The sequence below is a fragment of the Mobula hypostoma genome, chromosome 6 (genome assembly GCF_963921235.1).
Source record: "Mobula hypostoma chromosome 6, sMobHyp1.1, whole genome shotgun sequence".
NCBI classification, from domain to species: domain Eukaryota; kingdom Metazoa; phylum Chordata; class Chondrichthyes; order Myliobatiformes; family Myliobatidae; genus Mobula; species Mobula hypostoma.
The window spans coordinates 101,673,863-101,696,556 of NC_086102.1; the positions used below are offsets into that span (position 1 = coordinate 101,673,863).

General features: G+C 45.4%; 1 protein-coding gene across 6 annotated transcripts in view; it reads right to left on the reverse strand.

Moving 5' to 3' along the window:
- The window catches only part of si:dkey-91i10.2 (uncharacterized protein LOC555224 homolog), a 214,629-nt gene that overhangs the window by 42,016 nt on the left and 149,919 nt on the right, over window positions 1-22,694 (reverse strand). For all 6 annotated transcript variants that reach the window (XM_063051340.1, XM_063051344.1, XM_063051339.1 and 3 more), the window contains 2 exons: window positions 16,766-18,054; window positions 324-474 (listed from right to left, as the gene is read on the reverse strand). In XM_063051340.1, the coding sequence (XP_062907410.1) occupies window positions 324-474; window positions 16,766-18,006 (1,392 nt within the window). In that variant the 5' untranslated portion in view covers window positions 18,007-18,054. The remainder of the gene's footprint in view (window positions 1-323; window positions 475-16,765; window positions 18,055-22,694) is intronic.

A 22,694-nucleotide genomic window follows, 5' to 3' on the forward strand; every position in this document is an offset into this window, starting at 1 on the left:
CTCTCCCAACCTCAGCGGAAACAAACTGGTTTTCACTAATCCCATATAAAACCCTTAAATCAGTGTACCCATTAAATTTTTCCTCGTTCTCCGATGCCCCAGGGAACAATATCCTAATCTATTCAACCTTTCCATATACAGTAAGTCATATGGCTGTCTCTCTCGAATGGTCATCAATAAGCCCCAGCTTCCACACAGCTAACAACCAGGAGAGTGATTTCGCTTCAGTCTGCAACGATGAGGCACAAACAGCCCTGTCCTATCCCCTGCCCGTGAGCTAATTCAGATCACAGTAAAGCGCGATAAAGAATTGGCTTATTTACACGGTCGGCCTGGCGAGGTCGAGCAGAAGCCGCCGCCTTCAGAGCGCTTCGGTCGCGGGTTGCCGTGGAAACCGGGCCTGGTTGGCGGCGCTTGTCATTGACGGTGATGTCATCCAGCGGCCGGCGGATGGCTGCGGGCTCTGCAGTGCAGCTGTGAGAGGAAGCGGATCAAGTCAAAATCTGATCGCCAGGTTCAACGGCAGCCTTTGTGGTCGGAGCCCCAGTCACAGTTGTGACTCCCACACTCACGCGCGCAGATTTAAGCTTCTGTTAAATGACGGAATTAAATATCTTTGCCTATAAGGTGGATGGCGAGGCCCCTCTCTCACACACGACATGATTCAATATAACGTGGAACTGAGGGACTTACAGTGTGTTGCATACATTTTGTGATTTTCCTTGCGAGTATTCCATGGGCTAGTGCCCAGAGAAGTCGAGAACAGATGCACCTTTCTGGCTACCTCCAGGATTTTCATCCCTGTGCCATCTGCAGGCCTGCTCTGGTCACACTTAAAGGGGACTTGTCTAAGCAGATCACCAGCCCTGAAGTCTGGTGCTGGGAAGCTACTTCTCATCCACCAGCGCTCCTCAACAGGTACCCACGGAGGGCCATAGTGAATCCACAACTTAGGGCAAAAATAAACAAGCTGCTGGAGGGAAATGGCTTCAACATTATGGTTGGAGATCTAGATTGAAAGAACAAGAGGGGAGGTAGCCGGTGAGAGGGAGGGGTTGGATTGGGGTGATTGTCAAATGGATTCAGTTGGAGGGGGTGGTTGGAAAAGTCCATCTCTCTGCACAGATGCTGCCTGACCCCCCCTCCCCCCCTTCCTCCAGCATGTTTCATACTCCAGATTCCAGCATCTCATGTCTCCATTATGCAAACTTGGATTGTGCATCTTTAGAATTTTTTTTACCAAGTTATGTGGTGATGTGACTGAAGTTTTCAACATATTCTGGTGAACTACTAGGATATGCAGAGAGAAACTACATCTACAAACAAGAGATTTTGCAAATTCTGGAAATCTTGAGCAACACACATGAAGTTCAAAGTGAATTTATAATCAAAGTACATATATTCACCATATACAACCCTGGGATTCATTTTCTTGTCGGCATTCACTGTAGGATAAAGAAATACACTAGAATGAATGAAAAACTGCACACAAAGACTGACAATAACCAATGTGCAAAGAAAGAAAAACCGTGAAAATACAAATATAAATAAATAACAGTGAGAATGTGAGTTGTAGAGTCCTAGAAGGTGAGCTGGAGCAACACACAAAAGACTGCAACTCCTCCAGCATCTAGTGCGAGAAACTACTTCTGCTAGTTGGCAAAGCGAGAACTGTGGATCAAGAACTCATACATAAAATCTGATAACCTTTTATATACAAGCATTTAAGACATATCTTGACCTGTACATGAATGAGCAGGGCATAGAGTATATTCAGTTAAAGCAGGCAAGTGGAATCGATAAAGATAGGCATGATGGTTAGCACAGAACAATGGGCCAAAGGGCTTGTTTCTATGCTGAAGGTCTCACTGGGGCCCATTTCCCATATTCCCTCTTCTTTGTAAATTCGCTTGCACCCTGTTTCCCACACATCCTGTAAACTCAGTGTAGGGACCTATTTTCCATGATCCTGTTAAACTCACTGGTGCTTGGCTCCCTTTAATCTAACCAGAGTACTGCTTGCCATGCTCTCTAAACCCGCCAAGCCCATTGAAATTTTTATTATACTGTTGTGTAATATCTAAAATCAGGTGTATTAAATGTGAGCTGGAATTTTAAATTATATTGGAATTGAAAACAATGGAAAAGTCTACAGAAATTGGTGGATACAACCAAGTCCATCACAGGAAAAGCCCTCCCCACCATTGAACACATCTACAAGGAACATTGCCATAAGAAAGCAGCATCCATCATTAAGGGTCCCCACCATCCAAGCCGTGCCCCCTCTTCCTGTTGCTGCCATCGGGAAAGAGATGCAGGAGCCTTAGGTCCCACATCACTAGGTTCAGAAACAGCTATTATCTTACAACCATCAGTAACTTCACTCACCACAACTGATGCCATAACCTACAGACTCGTTTTCAAGGACTCTACAAATCATGTTCTCAGAATTACTCATTTTCTATTTGCACAATTTGTCTTCTTTTGCACATTGGTCACTTTTCAAATTTTGTGTGTAGTTTTTAATTGTTTCTATTGTATTTCTTTGTTCTACTGTGAATGCCTGCAAGAAAATGAGTCTTAGGATAGTATACGTTGACATACATTTACTTCGATAAAAAATTTACAAATTTTGAAATTTCAGCAGCCATAGTCCATTCGATAACCTGGAAAATCTGCCAGACCAGCTTTATCAAACTCTTGAAAGTTTCTGGATTGTTGGAGTTTAACTGATATCTACAGGAATGATATCAATAAGACTGAAAAAGTACGGAGAAAATCTATAAGGATTTTGCCAAGACTTCAGAACATGAGTTACAGGGAATGGACATGAACCAGCCAGGACTTCTTTTCCTGGAGCATGGAAGAATGAGAGGAGAATTGATAGAAATGGACAAAATTATGAGGGGTATAGATAGGGTAAATGCAAGTAGGCATTGAGTTTGGGAGAGACTAGAACAGGAGGTCATTGGTGGTGGTGGTGGTGTGTGTGTGTGTGTGTGTGTGAACATGTGTATATACACATGCCTATTTAAAGTTAGTTGCTCAATTAGTACTGCTACCACCTCGGGCACCAATAGATGTCAATTTGATACACAAGAGCCAGACCTCAAGCATGTAATCTAAGCCGACATCTTCATGCGGCATTTGAAAGCATAGCGATATCTCTGTATCCCTGGGGCACAGGTTGCAGTCACTTCAGCTGCTGACGTCCAGGTCTCTGTGTTAATGGGGAAGCAGGAACAGTGCAAGGGTGGCGGGGGGGGGGGGGCTTGGAAATATGGTCAGGGAATGGCCCTGCGATTGATTATAATGACTAGGTGTCAGGAACTATCAGTGCCTCAACCTCCAATGAGTTAGTCAGGGGACCGAGTTCAAGAGCCACGAGGAAATGTTGCAGGATGCAATGCGATATGTAGGAGAGAAGCGGTAGACTGCTTTTATAGTAGGTTAAAAGTTGGCACAACATCACGGTCCGAAGGGCCTGTACTGTGCTGTAATGTTTTAAGTTCTCTATAAAATTCTGGTCAGATCACATTTGGAGTATTGTGTTTGGGTCTGGTCGCCAGAGGAACATAAGACCATAAGATATAGGAGCAGAATTAGGCCATTCAGCCCATCGAGTCTGCTCCACCATTCCTTCATGGTTGACACAAAACCCACTCAACCCCATACACCTGCCTTCTCGCCATATCCTTTGATGCCCCGACTGATCAGGAAACTATCAACTTCTGCCTTAAATATACCCACGGACTTGGCCTTCACAGCAATCTGTGGCAGAGCATGTCACAGATTCACTACACTTTGGCTAAACAAATTCCTCTTTACCTCTGTTCTAAAAGATAGTCCCTCAATTTTGAGGCTGTGCCCTCTGGTTCTGGATACCCCACCATAAGAAACATCCTCTCCACATCCGCCTTATCTAGTCCTTTCAACATTTGGTAGGTTTCGACGAGATCCCCATGTATTCTTCTAAATTCCAGTGAGTACATGCCCAAAGCTATCAAACGTTCCTCATATGTTAACCCCTTCATTCCTGGAATTATCCTTGTGAACCTCCTCTGGACTCTCTCCAATGACAACACATCCTTTCTGAGATATGGGTCCCAAAATTATTGACAAAACTCCAAGCACTATATTCTATTCGGCTTGAAATAAATGCCTTCTTTACCACAGACTCAACCTGTAAATTAACCTTCTGGGAGTCTTTCACAAGGACTCCTAAATTCCTCTGCATTTCTGATGTTTGAACCTTCTCCCCATTTAGATAATAGTCTGCACTATTGTTCCTTTTACCAAAATGCATTATCATACATTTCTCAACACTGTATTCCATTTCCCACTTTTTTGCCCATTTTTCCAATTTGTCTAAGTCCTACTGCAATCACATTGCTTCCTCAGCGCTACCTACCCCTCCACCTATCATACACAAACTTTGCCACAAAGCCATAATTGATCTAATTTATTAACAGACAATGTGAAAAGTACAGTCTCAATACTGACCCCTGAGGAACACTAGCAGCCAACCAGAAAAGGCCCCTTTTATTCCCATTCACTGCCTCCTGCCTGTCAGCCATTCCTCTATCCATGCCAGTATCTTTCCTGTAATGCCATAGGATTGTATCTTGTTAAGCAGCCTCATGTGTGGCACCTTATCAAATGCCTTCTGAAAATCCAAGTAAATGACATCCACTGCCTCTCCTTTGTCCACCCTGCTTGTTACTTCTTCAAAGAACTCTAACAGGTTTGTCAAGAAAGTTTTCCCTTCACAGAAACCATGCTGACTTTGGCTTATTTTATCATTAGTCTCCAAGTAACCCCAAAATCTTGTCCTTAATAAGCATTTTCCCAAACGCTGAAGATAGACTAACTGGCCTATAATTTCTTTTGTTTTGCCTTCCTCACTTCTTAAAGAGTGGGGTGACATTTGCAATCTTCCAGTCCCCCCACCGGACCATGCCAGAATCAAGTGATTCTTGAAAGATCATGACCAATGCATCCGTTATCTCTTCAGCAACTTCTTTCATGACTCTGGGATGTAGTCTATTTGGTCCAGGTGTCTTATCCACCCTAAAGGCCTTTCAGTTTGCCTAGCACTTTTTCTTTTGTAATAGCAATGGCACTCATTCCTGCTCCCTGACACTCACGGACCTCTTTCGCAGTGATGACAGATGCAAAGTACCCATTAACTTCATCTGCCATTTCTTTGCCCTCATTCCTACCTCACCAGCATCATTTTCCAGTGGTCCAGTATCAACTCTTGCCTCTCTTTTACTCTTTATATAACTGAAAAAAATCTTTTAGTAACCTGCTTTATATTATTGGCTAGTTTGCCCTCATATTTCTTCTTTTCCCTTCGTATAGCTTTTTTAGTCACCTTTTGCTGGATTTTAAAAGATCCCCAATCATCCAATTTCCCACTCACTTTTGCTACCTTATATGTCCTTTCCTTGGCTTTTATGCAGTCCTTAACTTCCCTTGTCAGCCACAGTTGCCTACCCCTGCATTTGAGAACTTCTTCCTCTGTGGGACTTATCTATCCTGTGCCTTGTGAACTTTTCCCACAAACTTCAGCCACGTCTGCTCTGTTGTCATTCCTGCCAGTATTCTCCTCCAATCCACCTGGGCAAGCTCCTGTCTCATGCCTCTGTAATTCCCTTATTGTCGGAAGGATGTGGAAGATTTTAGAGGGGGTGCAGAGGAGATTTACCAGGATGCTGCCTGGATGAGAGAGCATGTCTTATATGCTGAGTGAACTAGGGCTTTTCTCTTTGTAGCCAAGAAGGATGAGACATGACTTAATAGAGGCCAATAAGATGATAAGCAGCATTGATAGAGTGAACAGCCAGCACCTTTTTCCCAGAATGGAATTGACTAATATGAGAGCATAATTTTAAGGTGATTTGTGGGAAGTATAGGGGGAGGTCAGAGGTACATTTTTCAAGCAGGGAGTTGGCGGGGGTGGGGGTGGGGTGGGGTGCTTGAAATGTGCTGCCATGGGTGGTGGTAGAGGCAGAGGCATTAGGAACACAATAGACTTTCAGATAGGCACATGGATGAAAGGAAAAGGGAGCCCTTTTTCCCTGGATTTTCCCTGGAGAGACTGTTAGATTTATAATGTCATAGAATAGTGCGAGAAATGGGTCATTTGGCCCAACACATCCAGCAGAAATTTGTGCTGAATTTAACTGATATTATTTGCGTACAACTGAAGCCTGCATTCACTGGAACTTTGAAGAATGAGGGAAGATCTGACTGAAACCTATTGAATTTGAATTTCCAAGCTAATATCTTTTCTGTAATACCATGGGCTCTTACCTTGTTAAGCAGTCTCATGTGTGGCACCTTGTCACAGGCCTTCTGAAAATCCAAGATTCTCCCTTGTCATCCTACTTGTAATTTCCTCAAAGAATTCTATCAGATTTGTCAGGTAGGATTTTCCGATCCACTGATTCTCCTTTGTCTATCCTACTTGTAATTTCCTTAAAGAATTCTAACTGATTTGTCAGGCAAGATTTTCTCTTCAGGAAACCATGCTGACTTTGGCCTATTTTGCCATGTGTCTCCAAACACCCAAAAGAACATCCTTAATGATCAACTCCAAGATCTTCCCAACTACTGAGGTCAGGCTAACTGGCTTATCATTTTCTTTATTCTGCCTTTCTCACTTCTTGAAGAGTGGAGTGACATTTGCAAATTTCCAGTTCTCCAGAACTGGAAAATCAAGTGATTCTTGAAAGATCATTACTGATGCCTCCACAATCTCTTCAGCTACCTCCTTCAGAACCCTTGGGTGTAGTCTATCTAGTCCAGGTGACGTGTCTACCTTCAGATCTTTCTGTTTCCCAAGCACCTTCCCCCTATTAATAGCAACTACATTCCCTCTGTTCCCTGACTCTCTCGAGTAGCCAGCATTCTACTTGTGTGTTCCACAGTGAAGACTGATGCAAGATACTCATTTTGTTTGACCGCCGTTTTTTTGTCCTCATTACTACCTCTCCTGTGTCATTTTCCAGTGGTCCAATATCTATTCTTACCTCTCTTTTACTCTTTATATATCTGAAAAAAACTTTTGTATCTTTTTTTTAATTATTGGCTAGCTTACCTTTATATTTCATCTTTTCCCCCCTTATGGCTTTTTAGTTGCCTTCTGTTGGATTTTAAAATTTTCCCACTAATTTTTGCTCTATTATATGCCCTTTCTTTTGTTTTTATGTTAGCCTTGACTTCCCTTGTCAGCCACGCTTGCATCATCCTGCCTTTAAAATACTTTGTCTTCTTTGGGATGTATCTATTCTGTGCCTTCCAAATTGCTCCCAGAAGCTCCAGCCACTGCTACTCTGCTGTCAGCCCTGCTGGTATTCAATTCAAGTCAACTTCTGCCTCTGTAATTCCCTGTTTTCCACTGTTATACTGATACATCTGACTTGAGCTCCTCCCTCTCAAATTGCAGGGTGAGTTCTATCACATTAGGATCACAGGCTCCTAAGGGTTCATTAAGATCCCTAATCCAATCTGGTTCGTTACACAACACTCAATCAAGAATAGCTGAACCCCTGGTCGGCTCAACTGTAAACTGCTCTAAAAAGCCAACTTATATTCTACAAATTCTCTCTCTTGGAATTCAGCACCAACCTGATTTTCCTAATCTACCTGCATAATGAAATCCCCCATGACTATTGTGCTTTTGACAAGGTTTTTCTATCTCCCATTGTCATTTGTAGCCCACATCCTGGCTACTGTTCGGATGTTCGGAGGCCTGTATAAAACTCCCATCAGGGTCTTGGCAGTTCCCCTTGCAGTTTCTTAACTCTACTCACAAGAAATTTTTAGAGGTGAAAATGATGGGGAATTTTTTCACTCAAGAGGCTGGTGAGTGATGCCAGCGGAGGTGGTGGATGCAGGCTCTATTTCAACATTTGAGAGCTCACATGCAGCTCGTTCTACGCTCTTACGACACTGAGTGAAGGTTTCCCGTCATATGCTCCTTAAACCTTTCAACTTTCACCCTTAACCCATGACCTCTAGTTGTAGACCCACCCAACCTCAGTGGAAAAAGCCTCCTTGCATTTACCCTATCTATACCCCCTCATAATTTTGTATACCTCTATCAAAAATCCCCCTCAATCTTCTACATTCTGAGAAATAAAGTCATAATCTAGACAACCTTTCCTTATAACACCAGTCCTCCAGTCCCAGCAACACCATTGTAAATTTCCTCTGGATTCTTTCAACCTTAATTACATCTTTCCTATAGGTCAGTGACCAAAACTGCACACAATACTCCAAATTAGGCCTTACCAACGTCTTATACAACTTCAACATAACTTCTCATCTCCTGAACTCAGAACTTTGATTTATGAAAGCCAATGTGCCAAAAGCTTTCTTTATAACCCTATAGGTCTAAGTCTACCTGTAAGTCTATAAGTTTATAAGTCTACCTGTGCGGCGACTTTCAGTGAACTATGGACCTGTATTCCCAGATCCCTTGGTTCTGCCACACTCCTCAGTCCCCTAACCATTCACTATGTAAATCTGACCCTGGTTGGTCCTACCGAAGTGCAAAATTGGCATTAAATTCATCTGCCATTTCTCAGACCATTTTTCCAGCTGGTCCAGATCCCGATGCAAGCCATGATAGTCTTCCTTGCTGTCCACTACAACCCCAGTTTTGGTGTCATTCACAAATTTGCTGATTCAGTTAACCACATTATCATCTATATCACATTGTGTCATTCACAAATTTGCTGATCCACATTATCATCTATATCACATTATCACATTATCATCTATATCACATTATCACATTATCATCTATATCACATTTGTGTCATTCACAAATTTGCTGATCCGGTTAACCACATTATCATCTATATCACATTGATATAGATGACAAACAACAACAGAACCAGAGCCGATCCCTGAGGCACTCCAATAGTCATAGGCCTCCAGTCAGTGAGGCAACCATTTATTACCACACTCTGGCTTCTCCCACAAAGCCAATGTCTGATCCAATTTACTACCTCATCTTGAATGCCGAATGACTGAACCTTCTTGGCCAACCTCCCATGTGGGATCTTGTCAAATACCCTACTAATGCTGATGTGGACAACATTTGCTGCCTTGCCTTCATCCACTTTCTTTGTAACTTCCTCGAAAAACTCTATAAGATTGGTTAGAAATTACCTACCATGCACAAATCCATGCTGACTATCTCTAATCAGTCCCTATCTATCCGAATACTCATATATCTGGTCTCTGAATTTTTTCCAAAAAGTTTCTCACTTCTGAAGTCAGGCTCACCGGCCTATAATTTCCTGGTTTATTCTTAGAGCCTTTCTTGAACAACAGAACAATATTAGCTATACTCCAATCCTCTAGTACTTCACCTGTTGCTAAGGATGACTTAAATATCTCTGCTAGGGACCCTGCAGTTTCTGCACTTGTCTTCCACAAGGTCCACAGGAATACCTTGTCGGGCCCTGACAAATTCCTTAATTTTCCTCGAGATAGCCAACACCTCCTCCTCTGTAATCTGTAAAGGGTACATGCCTCGCTGCTGCTTTGCCTCACTTCTATAGATTCTCTGTCTGTCTTCAAGTATGTACAGATGCACAAGATCCATTTAAGATCTCTCCCGTCTCTTTTGGCTCAATGCATAGATTACCACTCTAGTCTTCCAGAGGACCAGTTGCCCCTTGTAATCATTTTGTTTTTAACGTATCTGTAGAATCCCTTAAGACTATCCTTCACCTTGTCTGCTAGGGCAACCTCATGCCTTCTTTTAGTCTTGCTGATTTCTTTCTGAAAAAAGGAGGGAGAGAGAAACCAGGGAATTATAGACCGGGTAGCCTAACATCGGTGGTGGGGAAACTGCTAGAGTCAGTTATCAAAGATGTGATAACAGCACATTTGGAAAGTGGTGAAATCATCGGACAAAGTCAGCATGGATTTGTGAAAGGAAAATCATGTCTGACGAATCTCATAGAATTTTTTGAGGATGTAACTAGTAGAGTGGATAGGGGAGAACCAGTGGATGTGGTATATTTGGATTTTCTAAAGGGTTTTGACAAGGTCTCACACAGGAGATTAGTGTGCAAACTTAAAGCACACGGTATTGGGGGTAAGGTATTGGTGTGGGTGGAGAATTGGTTGGCAGATAGGAAGCAAAGAGTGGGAATAAACGGGACCTTTTCAGAATGGCAGGCAGTGACTAGTGGGGTACCGCAAGGCTCAGTGCTGGGACCCCAGTTGTTTACAATATATATTAATGACTTGGATGAGGGAATTAAATGCAGCATCTCCAAGTTTGTGGATGACACGAAGCTGGGCGGCAGTGTTAGCTGTGAGGAGGATGCTAAGAGGATGCAGGGTGACTTGGATAGGTTAGGTGAGTGGGCAAATTCATTGCAGATGCAATTTAATGTGGATAAATGTGAGGTTATCCACTTTGGTGGCAAAACCAGGAAAACAGATTATTATCTGAATGGTGGCCGATTAGGAAAAGGGGAAGTGCAACGAGACCTGGGTGTCATTATACACCAGTCATTGAAAGTGGGCATGCAGGTACAGCAGGTGGTGAAAAAGGCGAATGGTATGCTGGCATTTATAGCGAGAGGATTCGAGTACAGGAGCAGGGAGGTTCTACTGCAGTTGTACAAGGCCTTGGTGAGACCACACCTGGAGTATTGTGTGCAGTTTTGGTCCCCTAATCTGAGGAAAGACATCCTTGCCATAGAGGGTGTACAAAGAAGGTTCACCAGATTGATTCCTGGGATGGCAGGACTTTCATATAATGAAAGACTGGATGAACTAGGCTTGTACTCGTTGGAATTTAGAAGATTGAGGGGGGATCTGATTGAAACGTATAAGATCCTAAAGGGATTGGACAGGCTAGATGCAGGAAGATTGTTCCCGATGTTGGGGAAGTCCAGAACGAGGGGCCACAGTTTGAGGATAGAGCGGAAGCCTTTTAGGACCGAGATTAGGAAAAACTTCTTCACACAGAGAGTGGTGAATCTGTGGAATTCTCTGCCACAGGAAACTGTTGAGGCCAGTTCATTGGCTATATTTAAGAGGGAGTTAGATATGGCCCTTGTGGCTACGGGGGTCAGGGGGTATGGAGGGAAGGCTGGGGCGGGGTTCTGAGTTGGATGATCAGCCATGATCATAATAAATGGCGGTGCAGGCTCGAAGGGCCGAATGGCCTACTCCTGCACCTATTTTCTATGTTTCTATGTTTCTATACTCGTTGGAATTTAGAAGATTGAGGGGGGATCTGATTGAAACGTATAAAATCCTAAAGGGATTGGACAGGCTAGATGCAGGAAGATTGTTCCCGATGTTGGGGAAGTCCAGAACGAGAGGTCACAGTTTGAGGATAAAGGGGAAGCCTTTTAGGACCGAGATTAGGAAAGACTTCTTCACACAGAGAGTGGTGAATCTGTGGAATTCTCTGCCACAGGAAACAGTTGAGGCCAGTTCATTGGCTATATTTAAGAGGGAGTTAGATATGGCCCTGGCGGCTAAAGGGATCAGGGGGTATGGAGGGAAGGCTGGTTCAGGGTTCTGAGTTGGACGGTCAGCCATGATCATTCTGAATGGCGGTGCAGGCTCAAAGGGCCGAACGGCCTACTCCTGCACCTATTTTCTATTTCTATGTTTCTAAAATGTTCTCTCACATTTTTTACACTCCTCAAGTACCTCAATTGATCCCACCTGCCTATCCCTGCTATGAACCTTTTTTTTCTTAGTCAGGGCCTCAATATCTTTTGAAAACCAAGGTTCCCTAAACCTGTTATCTTTACCTTTTATTTTGACAGGCACGTACAAGCTTTGTACACTCAAAATTTCACTTTTGGATGCCTCCTATTTACCAAGTACACCTTTGCCAGAAAACAGCCTGTCCCAATCCACACTTGCCTAACCCTTTCTGATGCCATTAAAATTGTCTTATCTCCAATTTAGAATCTCAACCCGAGGACCAGACCTATCTTTTTCCATATTTACTTTGAAACTAATGGCATTGTGATCACTAAATGCAGAGTGTTCCCCAACACAAACCTCTATCACCTGCCCTGTCTTATTCCCCAGTAACAGATCAAGTATTGCACTTTTACGTACCAATTAAGGAAACTTTCCCGAACACATGTGTCAAACTCTATCCCATCTAGTTCTTTTACAGTATGGGAGCCCCAGTCAATATGTGGAAAGTTAAAATCACCTACTATAACAACCTTATGTTTCTTGCAACAGTCTGCCATCTCTCTACAAAGTGTTGCTCTACATCTGGCAGACAGTTGGGTGGTCCATAATATAATCCCATTAACGTGGTCGTACCTTTCTTATTTCTCAATTGCACCCGTTATGCCTCACTAGACGAGTTCTCCAGTTTGTCCTAACTGAACACTACCATGACATATCTAGAAGTTTCTTAAATGCCCTTAATATATATGCCTCCACCATCACCCATGGCACCCATGCACCCACTGTACCCTGTGTAAAGAATTCATATCTGACATCTCCTCTATACTTTCCTCCAATCATCTTATAATTATGCCCCCTCGTATTAGCCATTTTCACTTGGGAAAAAGGTTTCTGGCAATCTATGCCTCCTTTAAACGATCCCCCTCTTCCTTAAACCTATGCCTCCCAGTCTTCAGCACTTAAAAGTCGATGAGCCAAATAGAAGGTTAAAAGATTATGAGCAGCATAGATAGACAACATCTTTCTCTGAGAGTTGAAAGTCTAATACCAGAGGGCATGCATCTAAGGTAAGAGGGGGTCATTTCAAAGGAGATGAGTGAGGCAAGTTTTCTCACATATAGAGTACTTGGTACCTGGAATGCGCTGTCAGGGATGATGGAGGTTAGTACAATCGAGGCACATAACAGGTTCTTAAATAGGCACTTGGATATGCTGAGAATGGAGGAATATAAACAATGCATAGGGCAGAAGGGATTAGTTTAGTTAGTTATTTAATTACCAGTTTAATTAGTACTGCACAACACCATGGGATGAAGGGCCACTGTTCTGTTCAACTATATCCTGTCAGTAGATAGTCTTGTATCAGTGGACTCAGCCAGCTTCATCGTGGGCACACGTGTCACCACCATCAAAGACTCTTCTCAAGGTGGTACCTCAAGAAGATGGCATCCATCGTTAAGGGGTGGCAAGACTTTTCGAGCGCATGTGCCAAAATTGACAATAATCTTCTAAAAAAAAGGTCTTCTCACATGCAATGGTAATTTTGAGCAGAGATTATAATTAATGAATTAGTAACAATGATTATGGACTTTTAAAGGAAAAAAGATGAGTCACGTTGCTTATTTACATGTCTGCATTGCTTACATTTTTAATAACAAACGACAGAGACATTGAAATAAATGAACCATTTTAGAAAACCTGTACAATAATTATTAATATTAATCTTTTAAAAAGACAAATGTGAACGTGAAATTATAAGCTTTAAACACAAGAGCTTCTGCAGGTGCTGGAAATCCAGAACAACACACACAAAAAGCTGAGGGAACTCAAAGGGTTAGGCAGCATATGCGGCATGGAATAAATAGTTGACCTTTTGGGCTGAGACCCTTTGTCAGGACTGGAAATGAAGGGAGAAGAAGCCAAAATAAGAAGATGTGGGAAAGGGAAGGAGTACAAGCTGGCAAGTGATAGGTGAGACCAGGTGAGGGGGAAGATGGGTGGGTGGTGGAGGGGGTTGAAGTGAGAGGCTGGAAGGTGATAGTTGGAAGACGTAAAGGACTGAAGAAGGAGGAATTTGATAGGAGAGGACTGTGGACTATGGGAGAAAGGGAGGGAGGAGGGGAACCAGAGAGAGGTGATGGGCAGATGAGGAGAAGAGAAGAGATAAGAAGGAAGCCAGAATGGTGAATGGAAAAAGCAAAAGGAAAGGGAGGATGAGAAAAAGTCAGAAAAATCGACGATCATGCCATCAGGTTGGAGGCTACCCAGATGGAATATGAGGTGTTGCTCCACCAACCTGAGTGTCACTTCATCATGACTATAGAGGAGGCCATGGACCAACATGACAGAATGGGAATGGGAACTCTAATTAAAAAGGGTAGCCAACAAATTATAAGTTTTAGTGCATATTTGTGAAAGGTCACGAAAAGGACAATAAACACTCTTCACACTCTGGTCTTCACCCTCTCCGCACTAATCCTAACCTCACCATCAAACCCAAAGATGCAGGGTGGGGGCTCTAGTAGTCCAGCAGACTGACTTCTACTTTGCTGAGGCCCAGCATCAACTCTCAGACACCTCCTCTTACCCCTCAAACAGGACCCCACTAAGGAGCACCAGGCCATTGTCTTCCACACAATCACTGATCCTATTGACTCTGGGGATCTCCCATCCACTGCCTCCAACCTCATAGTTGCCACACCTCCCGTTTCAACCTCCTACCCAAGATCCACAAACCCGCTTGTCCAGGTAGACCCACTGTTTCTGCATGTTCCTGCCCCAGAGAACTTGTATCTGTATACCTCGACTCAGCTTTACCCCCCACAGTTCAGTCCCTTCCTAAGTAGATCCATGACACATCACATGCTCTTAAACTTCTCAATGATTTCAAGGTCCTAGATCCCGATCATCTTATTTTCACCAGCCCCTATACACTTCCATCTCCCATCAGGATGGCCTCAAAGCTCTCCATTTCTTTCTGGACACCAGACCAAACCAGTTACCCTCCACCATCACTCTCCTCCATCTGGCAGACTGGTCTTCACTCTCAATAATCTCTCCTTCGGCTCCTCCACTTCCTTCAAACAAAAGGTGTCGCCGTGGGCACTTGCATGGGTCCCAGCTATGCCTGCCTTTCTGTTGGCTATGTGGAACAGTCTATGTTCCAAGCCTACACTGGTGACTGTTCCACACTTTTCCTACGCTATATCGACGACTGCGTTGGTGCTGCTTCCTGCACCCATGCAGAGCTTGTCGACGTCATCAACTTTGCCTCCAACTTCCACCCTGCCCTCAAATTTACTTGTCCATTTCTAACACCTCCCTCCCCTTTCTTGATCTCTCTGTCTCTCTTCTGGAGACAGCTTATCTACTGATGTGTATTGTAAATCCATGGACTCTCAGAGCTACCTGAACCATAGCTCCTCTCACCCTGTTACCTGCAAAACACCATCCCCTTCTCTCAATTCCTCGGTCCCTGCTGCATTTGCTGTCAGGATGAGGCTTTTCATTTTAGCACGAAAGAAATGTCCTCCTTCTTCAAAGAAAGGGGCTTCCCTTCCTCCACCATCAATGCTGCCCTCACCCCCATCTCTCATTTCACGCATGTCTGTCCTCACCCCATCCTCCTGCCAACCCATATGGGATAGGGTTCTTCTTGTCCCCACCTATCACCATACCAGCCTCCTTCCAGCACATAATTCTCCATAATTTCCACCAACTCCAACGGGATCCCACCACAAAGCACATCGTTCCCTTCCCCTGCCCCGCCCTCTCACTTTCTGCTTTCCGCAGGGACTCCCTTGTCCATTCCTCCCTCCCCACTGATCTCCCTCCTGGCACTTATCCTTGCAAGTGGAACAAGTGCTAAACCTGCCCCTAAACCAACTCTCTCACTACAATTCAGGGCCCCAAACAGTCCTTCCAGGTGAGGTGACACTTCACCTGTGAGTCTGTTGGGGTTATTTACTGTGTCCGGTGCTCCCGGTGTGGCCTACTGTGTATCAGTGAGACCCGATGTAGATTGGGAGACCATTTCGATAAGTACCTATGCTCTGTCCGCCAGAAAAATTAGCTTCTCCTAGTGGCCACCATTTTAATTCCACTTCCCATTTCCATTCCGACATATCAGTCCATGACCTCCTCTACTGTTGCAATAAGGCCACACTCACGTTGGAGAATCAACACCTTATGTTCCAGCTGGGTAGCCTCCAACCTGATGGCATGAACATTGATTTCTCGAACTTTCAGTAATGCCCCCCTTCGCCATTCTCTATCCCCTTTTCCCTCTCTCACCTTATCTCCTTGCCTGCCCCTCACCTCCCTCTGGTGCTCCTTTCCCTTCCCTTTCTTCCATGGCCTTCTGTCCTCTCCTATCAGATTCCCCCTTCTCCAGCCCTGTATCTCTTTCAATAATCAACTTCCCAGCTCTACTTCACCCCTTCCCCTCCCAGTTTCACCCATCACCTTGTGTTTCTCCCTCCCCTCCCCACACCTTCTTACTCTGATTCCTCATCTTTTTTTCTAGTCCTGCTGAAGGGTCTCGGCCCAAAACATCAGTTATACTCTTTTCCATAGATGCTGCCTGGCCTGCTGAGTTCCTCCAGCATTTTGTATGTTGCTTGAATTTCCAGCATCTGCAGATTTTCCCTTGTTTGTTCTTTATTATTATTCACTTTATTATGGACAGGGTTTATGGAATCGAGGGTCACACATGCCATAGGTTCACCATCTCTGCTCTGGAACTTGCCCAATTCTCATTACTATCTCCAGGAGCCTGAAGACACACACTAAACGTTTTAGGAAGAGCATCCTCCCCTCTACATTCGATTTGTGAACGGTCTGTGAAGCCATGAACACTATTTCCCTTTTGCATTATTTACTTATACTGTAACTTATAGTAATTTTTATGTATTGCACTGTTCAGCTGCCATAAAACAACAAATTTCAGGTCACCTGTCGGTGATAATAAACCTGATTGTGATCTACCTTGTCATCATTCCTTTGCGCTGATTAAGTTTTCCAATCAGAACACCCAGACCACCCCCAGTAACCGAGTTACCTTTTCTTGATGAGGTCAATAGCAGATCCGATCAGATCGTCCTTCATTTGCTGAAGGGTCACACCGTAGGCAGACAGGTCGGCGGCTGCTTCAAGCAGGAGGGTGGGGCAGCAGGTCGACTGGGTTTCGGTGGCTGAGCTCCTCCCTGGGAGACTGGCATCCCCTTTGCTGACTTCCTCACGCTTGCTGCCGGCCTCTGAGCCGCCAAGGGGGATGGCCACTGTGTGCAGGGGAGAGCTGGGAGCTGGACCTGTGCAGACAGGTGGGGCATGGCAGTCTGTACTGGGGCTCGCAGGAGGAGGAAGAGAGGAGTGGTGGTGAGGGGGGTCCCCACTGCGGGATGGCCCAGCTCGGGGATTCCCCCTCTGGGTGAGACAGGGGCCCGAGAGAGACCTGGGGGTCCCGTTGGAGCCCCCCAGTATCCCCTGACTCTTCCCTCTCATCCTTTTGAACTCCTCAAAGGAGGGGATGTGGGTGCGGGTGGGCCGACGGCTCCCGCTGGGAGCTTGCAGAGTTGGCGGCCCCCTTCCCATCCCCTGAGAACCGGATGCTTCAATCCTGGCCCCCTCTTCTTCAGGGAAGAGAGCCCGTGCCAGGTCAGGGCTACTGTTCTGCCGCCGTAGCCGCAGCCTTCTCGAGGCCTCCTCCATTATCTGAATGGGGCTGGTCGGCCCCAAAACCGTGTCTGGTGAGGGTGCTCCCCCTAGAGGCTCTGCTGGTGGGGGCCGGGGACAGAGAGGCCTACTGGCCTCTTCGGCAGGCCTGCTGTTCTGTATCCGGAGCCTCTCCCTCAGGACACGGATGGTCTCACCACCCCCAGTCCCCTCCGCCACTGCAAGGAGGGGCTGCAGCGAGGCGCTGGGGAGACGGGGCATCTCCCTTCCCTCTGCAGGCACTCCCTTGACACCCACCCCCTGCCAGAAGCCTGGGCCCAGGGGATCTGCCTTGTGGTGGGAGGCTGAGGCCTGGTGGAGCTCCTCCAGACTCCTGGAGGACCTGACATCTGGCAAAGATGGCTGTCCGGCTCCCAGACTGCGCTGGGACCCCTCGGCTGGGCCGCTCAGAGAGGATCCTTGGCTCTCACCCTCACCAGTTCTAGCGATCCCCTCTGATTTGGCTGGGCCTGGCTCCAGGAGGTCAGAGTGGCCGGGTTGGTCGTCCCTGCGGCAGCTGATGTCCATGCCGCTGGCCGCAGCAGAGGCTCCCAGCAGGTTACATAATTCGGCATTCAGGTCCGGCATGGGGAGCTGGTGTGTCTCATCTCAGCTGTGGAGTGGTGGCCAAGTGTACTGTCAGAGAGAGAGAGAGAGAGATTGGGGGAGAGGGAGATCGGGAGGGGGGAGAGAGTGGAGGGAGAGATTGGGAGAGAGAGAGTGGGGAAGAGAGAGAGAGGGGAGAGAGTAGGGGAGAGAGAGTCGGGGGAGAGAGATGGGGAGAGAGAGAGGGTGGGACAGACAGAGTGGGAGAGAGAGAGCGGGAGAGAGAGGAAGAGAGAGCGAGAGAGAGAGTGAGGTATCAGGAGAAAGAGTGCAGCAGAGAGTTAGTGAGCGAGACAGAGAGAGAATGACAACGTGAGGCAGAGAGAGACAGAGAGTGAGTAACAGAGCAGGAGAGAGCCGGCAATGCAGAACCAGAGAACAAGGCACAGAGAGAGAGAGAGAGAGAGAGGCAAACAGAGATGGGGAGAGAGAGAGAGAGGGAAAGAGAGGGAGGGAGACAGGGGGAGAGAAGAAAAGGGAGAGAGAGTCGGGGAGAAAGCGAGAGAGAGAGAGAGAGAGCGAGAGAGACCTGTTACTCCTGTCATCATTCAGTGGTACCACAGAAAGAGTATAAACTGTAATGACATTATAGCAATATACACAAAATCTTGGAGAACTCAGCAGTTCCCTCGTTCCCTATGGAGGGAAATAAACAGTCAGCGTTTTGGGCTGAGACTCTTCATCAGGACTGGAAAGTAAGGGGCATAAGATTGTGATTCTGACCCACCCACCTACCTGCTCACCTGGTCTCACCCATCACGTACTGCCCTGCTCCCCCCCCCCCCACCATCTTCTTATTCTGGCTTTTTCCCCTTCCTTTTCCAGTCTAATGAAAGGTTTCGGCCTGTAATGTCCACTGTTTATTCCCCTGACCTGCTTTGTGTGTGTTGCTCTGAATTCCCAGTGTCTGTTGAACCTCTTGTGATTTGCTACTCCAGAGGTATGCCTACCCTGACGGAATTTGAATCTTCTCCTCATCAGGAGCTTGGTGAGGGGTCCTCTCTCATTGCTCCCTCTCTCTGATCTTGCCCTCTTTCCCCTCCTCTCAACTCATTCTGACACTTCACCCTTCCTTTCCAATCCTGATTAAGAGTCTCGCCTGAAACGTTGACTGTTTATCTCTCATTGTTGCTGCCTGACCTGCTGAGCTCCTTCAGAATTTTGTGCAGGCTGTCTGTATTTCCACAATCTTGAGGATCTACAATATCCTATCTACAATAAGTTTAGGTTGGCAGTTGGTTTATAATTGTCACATGTACAGTGAGAGAACATAATCGTGCATGCCAGCCACATAGATCATTTGCAAACATCAGTACATCCAGTGAAACCCAGAACAATGGAGCCAGACTGCAGTGTGGGCAGAGCAGGTAGATTGAGAGATCAAAGGTCCATCTTTAATGTACATGAGATCCGTTCTAGAGTCTGATTGAAGCTGTCTTTGAGCCTGTTGGTGCATGTTTTCAAGCTAGAGGGAAGAGGGGAGAAGAAGGAATGGCCAGGTATGAAGGATCTTCGGTGATGGCACACGAACTGTCTGGCAGAAGGCTGCAAGCAAGCAGTTCTGCTGTCTGGATCAATGAATTCTTATGTGGTTTAAATCACCTGAATCTGCTGGCTAGATTTCTGCCTATATCTCACTCCTGTTTACTCTAAAGCATTGGAGGAAATTAAATTGCAAATGAAGTGAAGTACGGGAAACCGAAGATGTCTTACAAAGACGCAAATCGACAACAGAGGAATGAGTCAGACCTGTCGGAAGCCCAAGACACAATGCATGTGTGGAGGTGGTTGATAATGATTACGTTGCATTTGCTACACAAAGGAAGAGGATGATACACATATTGCAGTTAAGTATGAGGTACATGATGTACTGGAAGGATAAACACACTGAGAGTCAGAATAATAAGGGGTTTGCGATCACTGTAAGGAGATAAACTGCCAGGACTGTTAGCTTATCTCTTTCGATTAAGTGAATTTACGAAGGAAGTAATTGAAGCTCTAAAAAAATCATTAGACCATAAAAGATACTGTAAGTGCCTGCTGGTGGCGTAGTGGTATCAGCACCGGACTTCGAGACAGGTGGTCCCGGGTTCAAATCCGGGCGGCTCCTTGCACGCTTTCCATCCATGCTGGGTTTAGCAACTCAGCCTTATAATGGCAAAATGCTAAAGAAACAGCAAGGTTGCAGCCCGATGCGCCACAGGGCACGGAGAGGTATAACGACAACATACCGTAGGAGCAGAATTAAGCCACAGCTGTCTGTGGCAAGGAGTTTCACAGATTCACCACCCTTTGGCTAAAGAAATTCTTCTTCATCTCTTTTCTAAACAGACACCCCTCTTTTGTGAAGCTCTGCTCTCTGGACCTCAACTCCCCCATTATCAGAAACATCCTCTCCATATCCACTCTATCTAGGCCTTTCAATATTTGATAGGTTCCAATGAGATCCCCCCCACCCCATTCTTCTAAACTCCAGTGATTAAAAACCCACAGCCATCAAATCTTCCTCATACATTAACCCCATCATTCCCAGAATAATTCTCGTGAGCCTTCTCTGAACCCTCTCCAATGTTAGCGCATCCTTTTTTAGATAAGGGGCACAAAACGGCTGATAATAGTCCAAATGCGGTCTGACCCATTATCCTATCAAAACCTCAGCATTACATCTTTGCTTTTATATTCTAGTCCCCACACTGGCTGTAGATGCTAAATGCTGGAAGATCACTGGTACATAATGAAGGTCGATTGGATAGACAGATGATGTAACTATAGATGAACCAACCTGACATAGGTGAAGGGCAAATTCACAGGATCATTGCACAGAAATAGGCCATTCGTCTCACTGAGTCTGTGTTGACCCTCAGCTTACCGGAAATTATCACAGAGCACAGAGCACAAATCAAGCTCTTCAGCCCATCTAGCCTCTGTCAAACTGTTGTTCTGCCTAGTCCTGTCATCCCACACCTGGGCCATAGCCCTCCATACCCTTCCTTTCTTTTCCAATCGTTTTATTGATATCAAAATGTTAAACATAACATAATATTAATACAAAGCTATTGGGATTACATTATTAATAATTAACATATAAAAATATAAACTCGTTAACACACGGATATTAACCTCCCAAAGTCTTGCAAATACGAATACAAATATAAGTTTAAAAAATATAAAAATAGCATAGAAAAAGAAAAGAAAAAAAAAACAAAATATCCCCTAAAAAAAGAACTAAACTAAACAATAGTAAACAACCAAACCAATAAAAGAAAAAGACATGGGCTGCTATGTTATGTCAAATAGGACCATAAGTGTCATTAACTCCACTTCTCTCTCTCCGTATGTTTGAAATTAATAGAATAGGTTTGGAAAAGGTCAAATTACATCATATGGAAGTGTTGAATAAATGGCCTCTAAGTCTTTTTGAATTTAATAGAAGAATCATAAATGACACTTCTAATTTTTTCTAAATTTAAGCACAACATAGTTTGAGAGAACCAATGAAATATAGTGGGAGGATTACTCCCATAATAATCCTGTATGTGAAAGATGTCACTCTGAGATAGCTTCTTTAACTCATATGTTTTGTCATGTCCTTTTGAAAAAAAAATATTGGCCAGTCTGATCATCCACAGTCTGACCATTCCCAGTCTGACCATCTGCAGTCTGACCGTCCCCAGTCTGATTGTCCCCAGTCAGACCATCAACAGTCGATCATCCCCAGTCAGACCACCCTTAGTCAGACCGTCCCCAGTCTGACCATCCCCAGTCGGACGATCCCCAGTCTGACCGTTCCCAGTCTGACTGTCCCCAGTCTGACCTTCCCCAGTCTGACCATCCTTTGTCTGACCATCCCCAGTCTGATCATCCCCAGTCTGATTATCCCCAGACTGACCATGCCCAGTCTGACCATCAACAGTCTGACCATCCCATTCTGACCATCAACAGTCAGACCATCTCCAGTCTGAACATCCTCAGTCTGAACGTCCCCAGTCTAACCATTCCCAGTCTGATCATCCCCAGTCAGACCATCGCCAGTCTGACCATCCCCTGTCTGATCATCTGAAGTCTGACCATCACCAACCTGCCCATCCACAGTCTGATCATCCACAGTCTGACCGTTCCCAGTCTGATCGTCCTCAGTCTGACCATCCCCAGTCTGACCATCCCCTGTCTGATCATCCCAGTCTGACTGTCCCAAGACTGATCGTCCCCAGTCTGACCATCCCCAGTCTGACCGTCCCTAATCTGACCATCCCTAGTCTGATCGTCCCAGTCTGATGATCCCCAATCTGATCATCCCCAGTCTGATCATCTCCTGTCTGATCATCCCCAGTCTGACCATCCCCAGTCTGTTCCTCCCCAGTCTGACCATCCCCAGTCTGATCATCCCCAGTCTGTTCGTCCCCAGTCTGACCATCCCCAATCTGACCAACAACAGTCTGACCATCAACAGTTTGACCATCCCCAGTCTGACCATCAACAGTCTGACTGTTCCAGTCTGACCGTCACCAGTCTGATCATCTCCAGTTTGACTTTCCCCCGTCTGATCATCCCGAGTCTGACAACCCACAGTCTGACCATTTGCAGTCTGACCGTCCCCAGTCTGATCATCCCCAGTCTGCCCATTCCCAGTCTGACCATCCGCAGCCTGACCGTCCCCAGTCTGATTATCC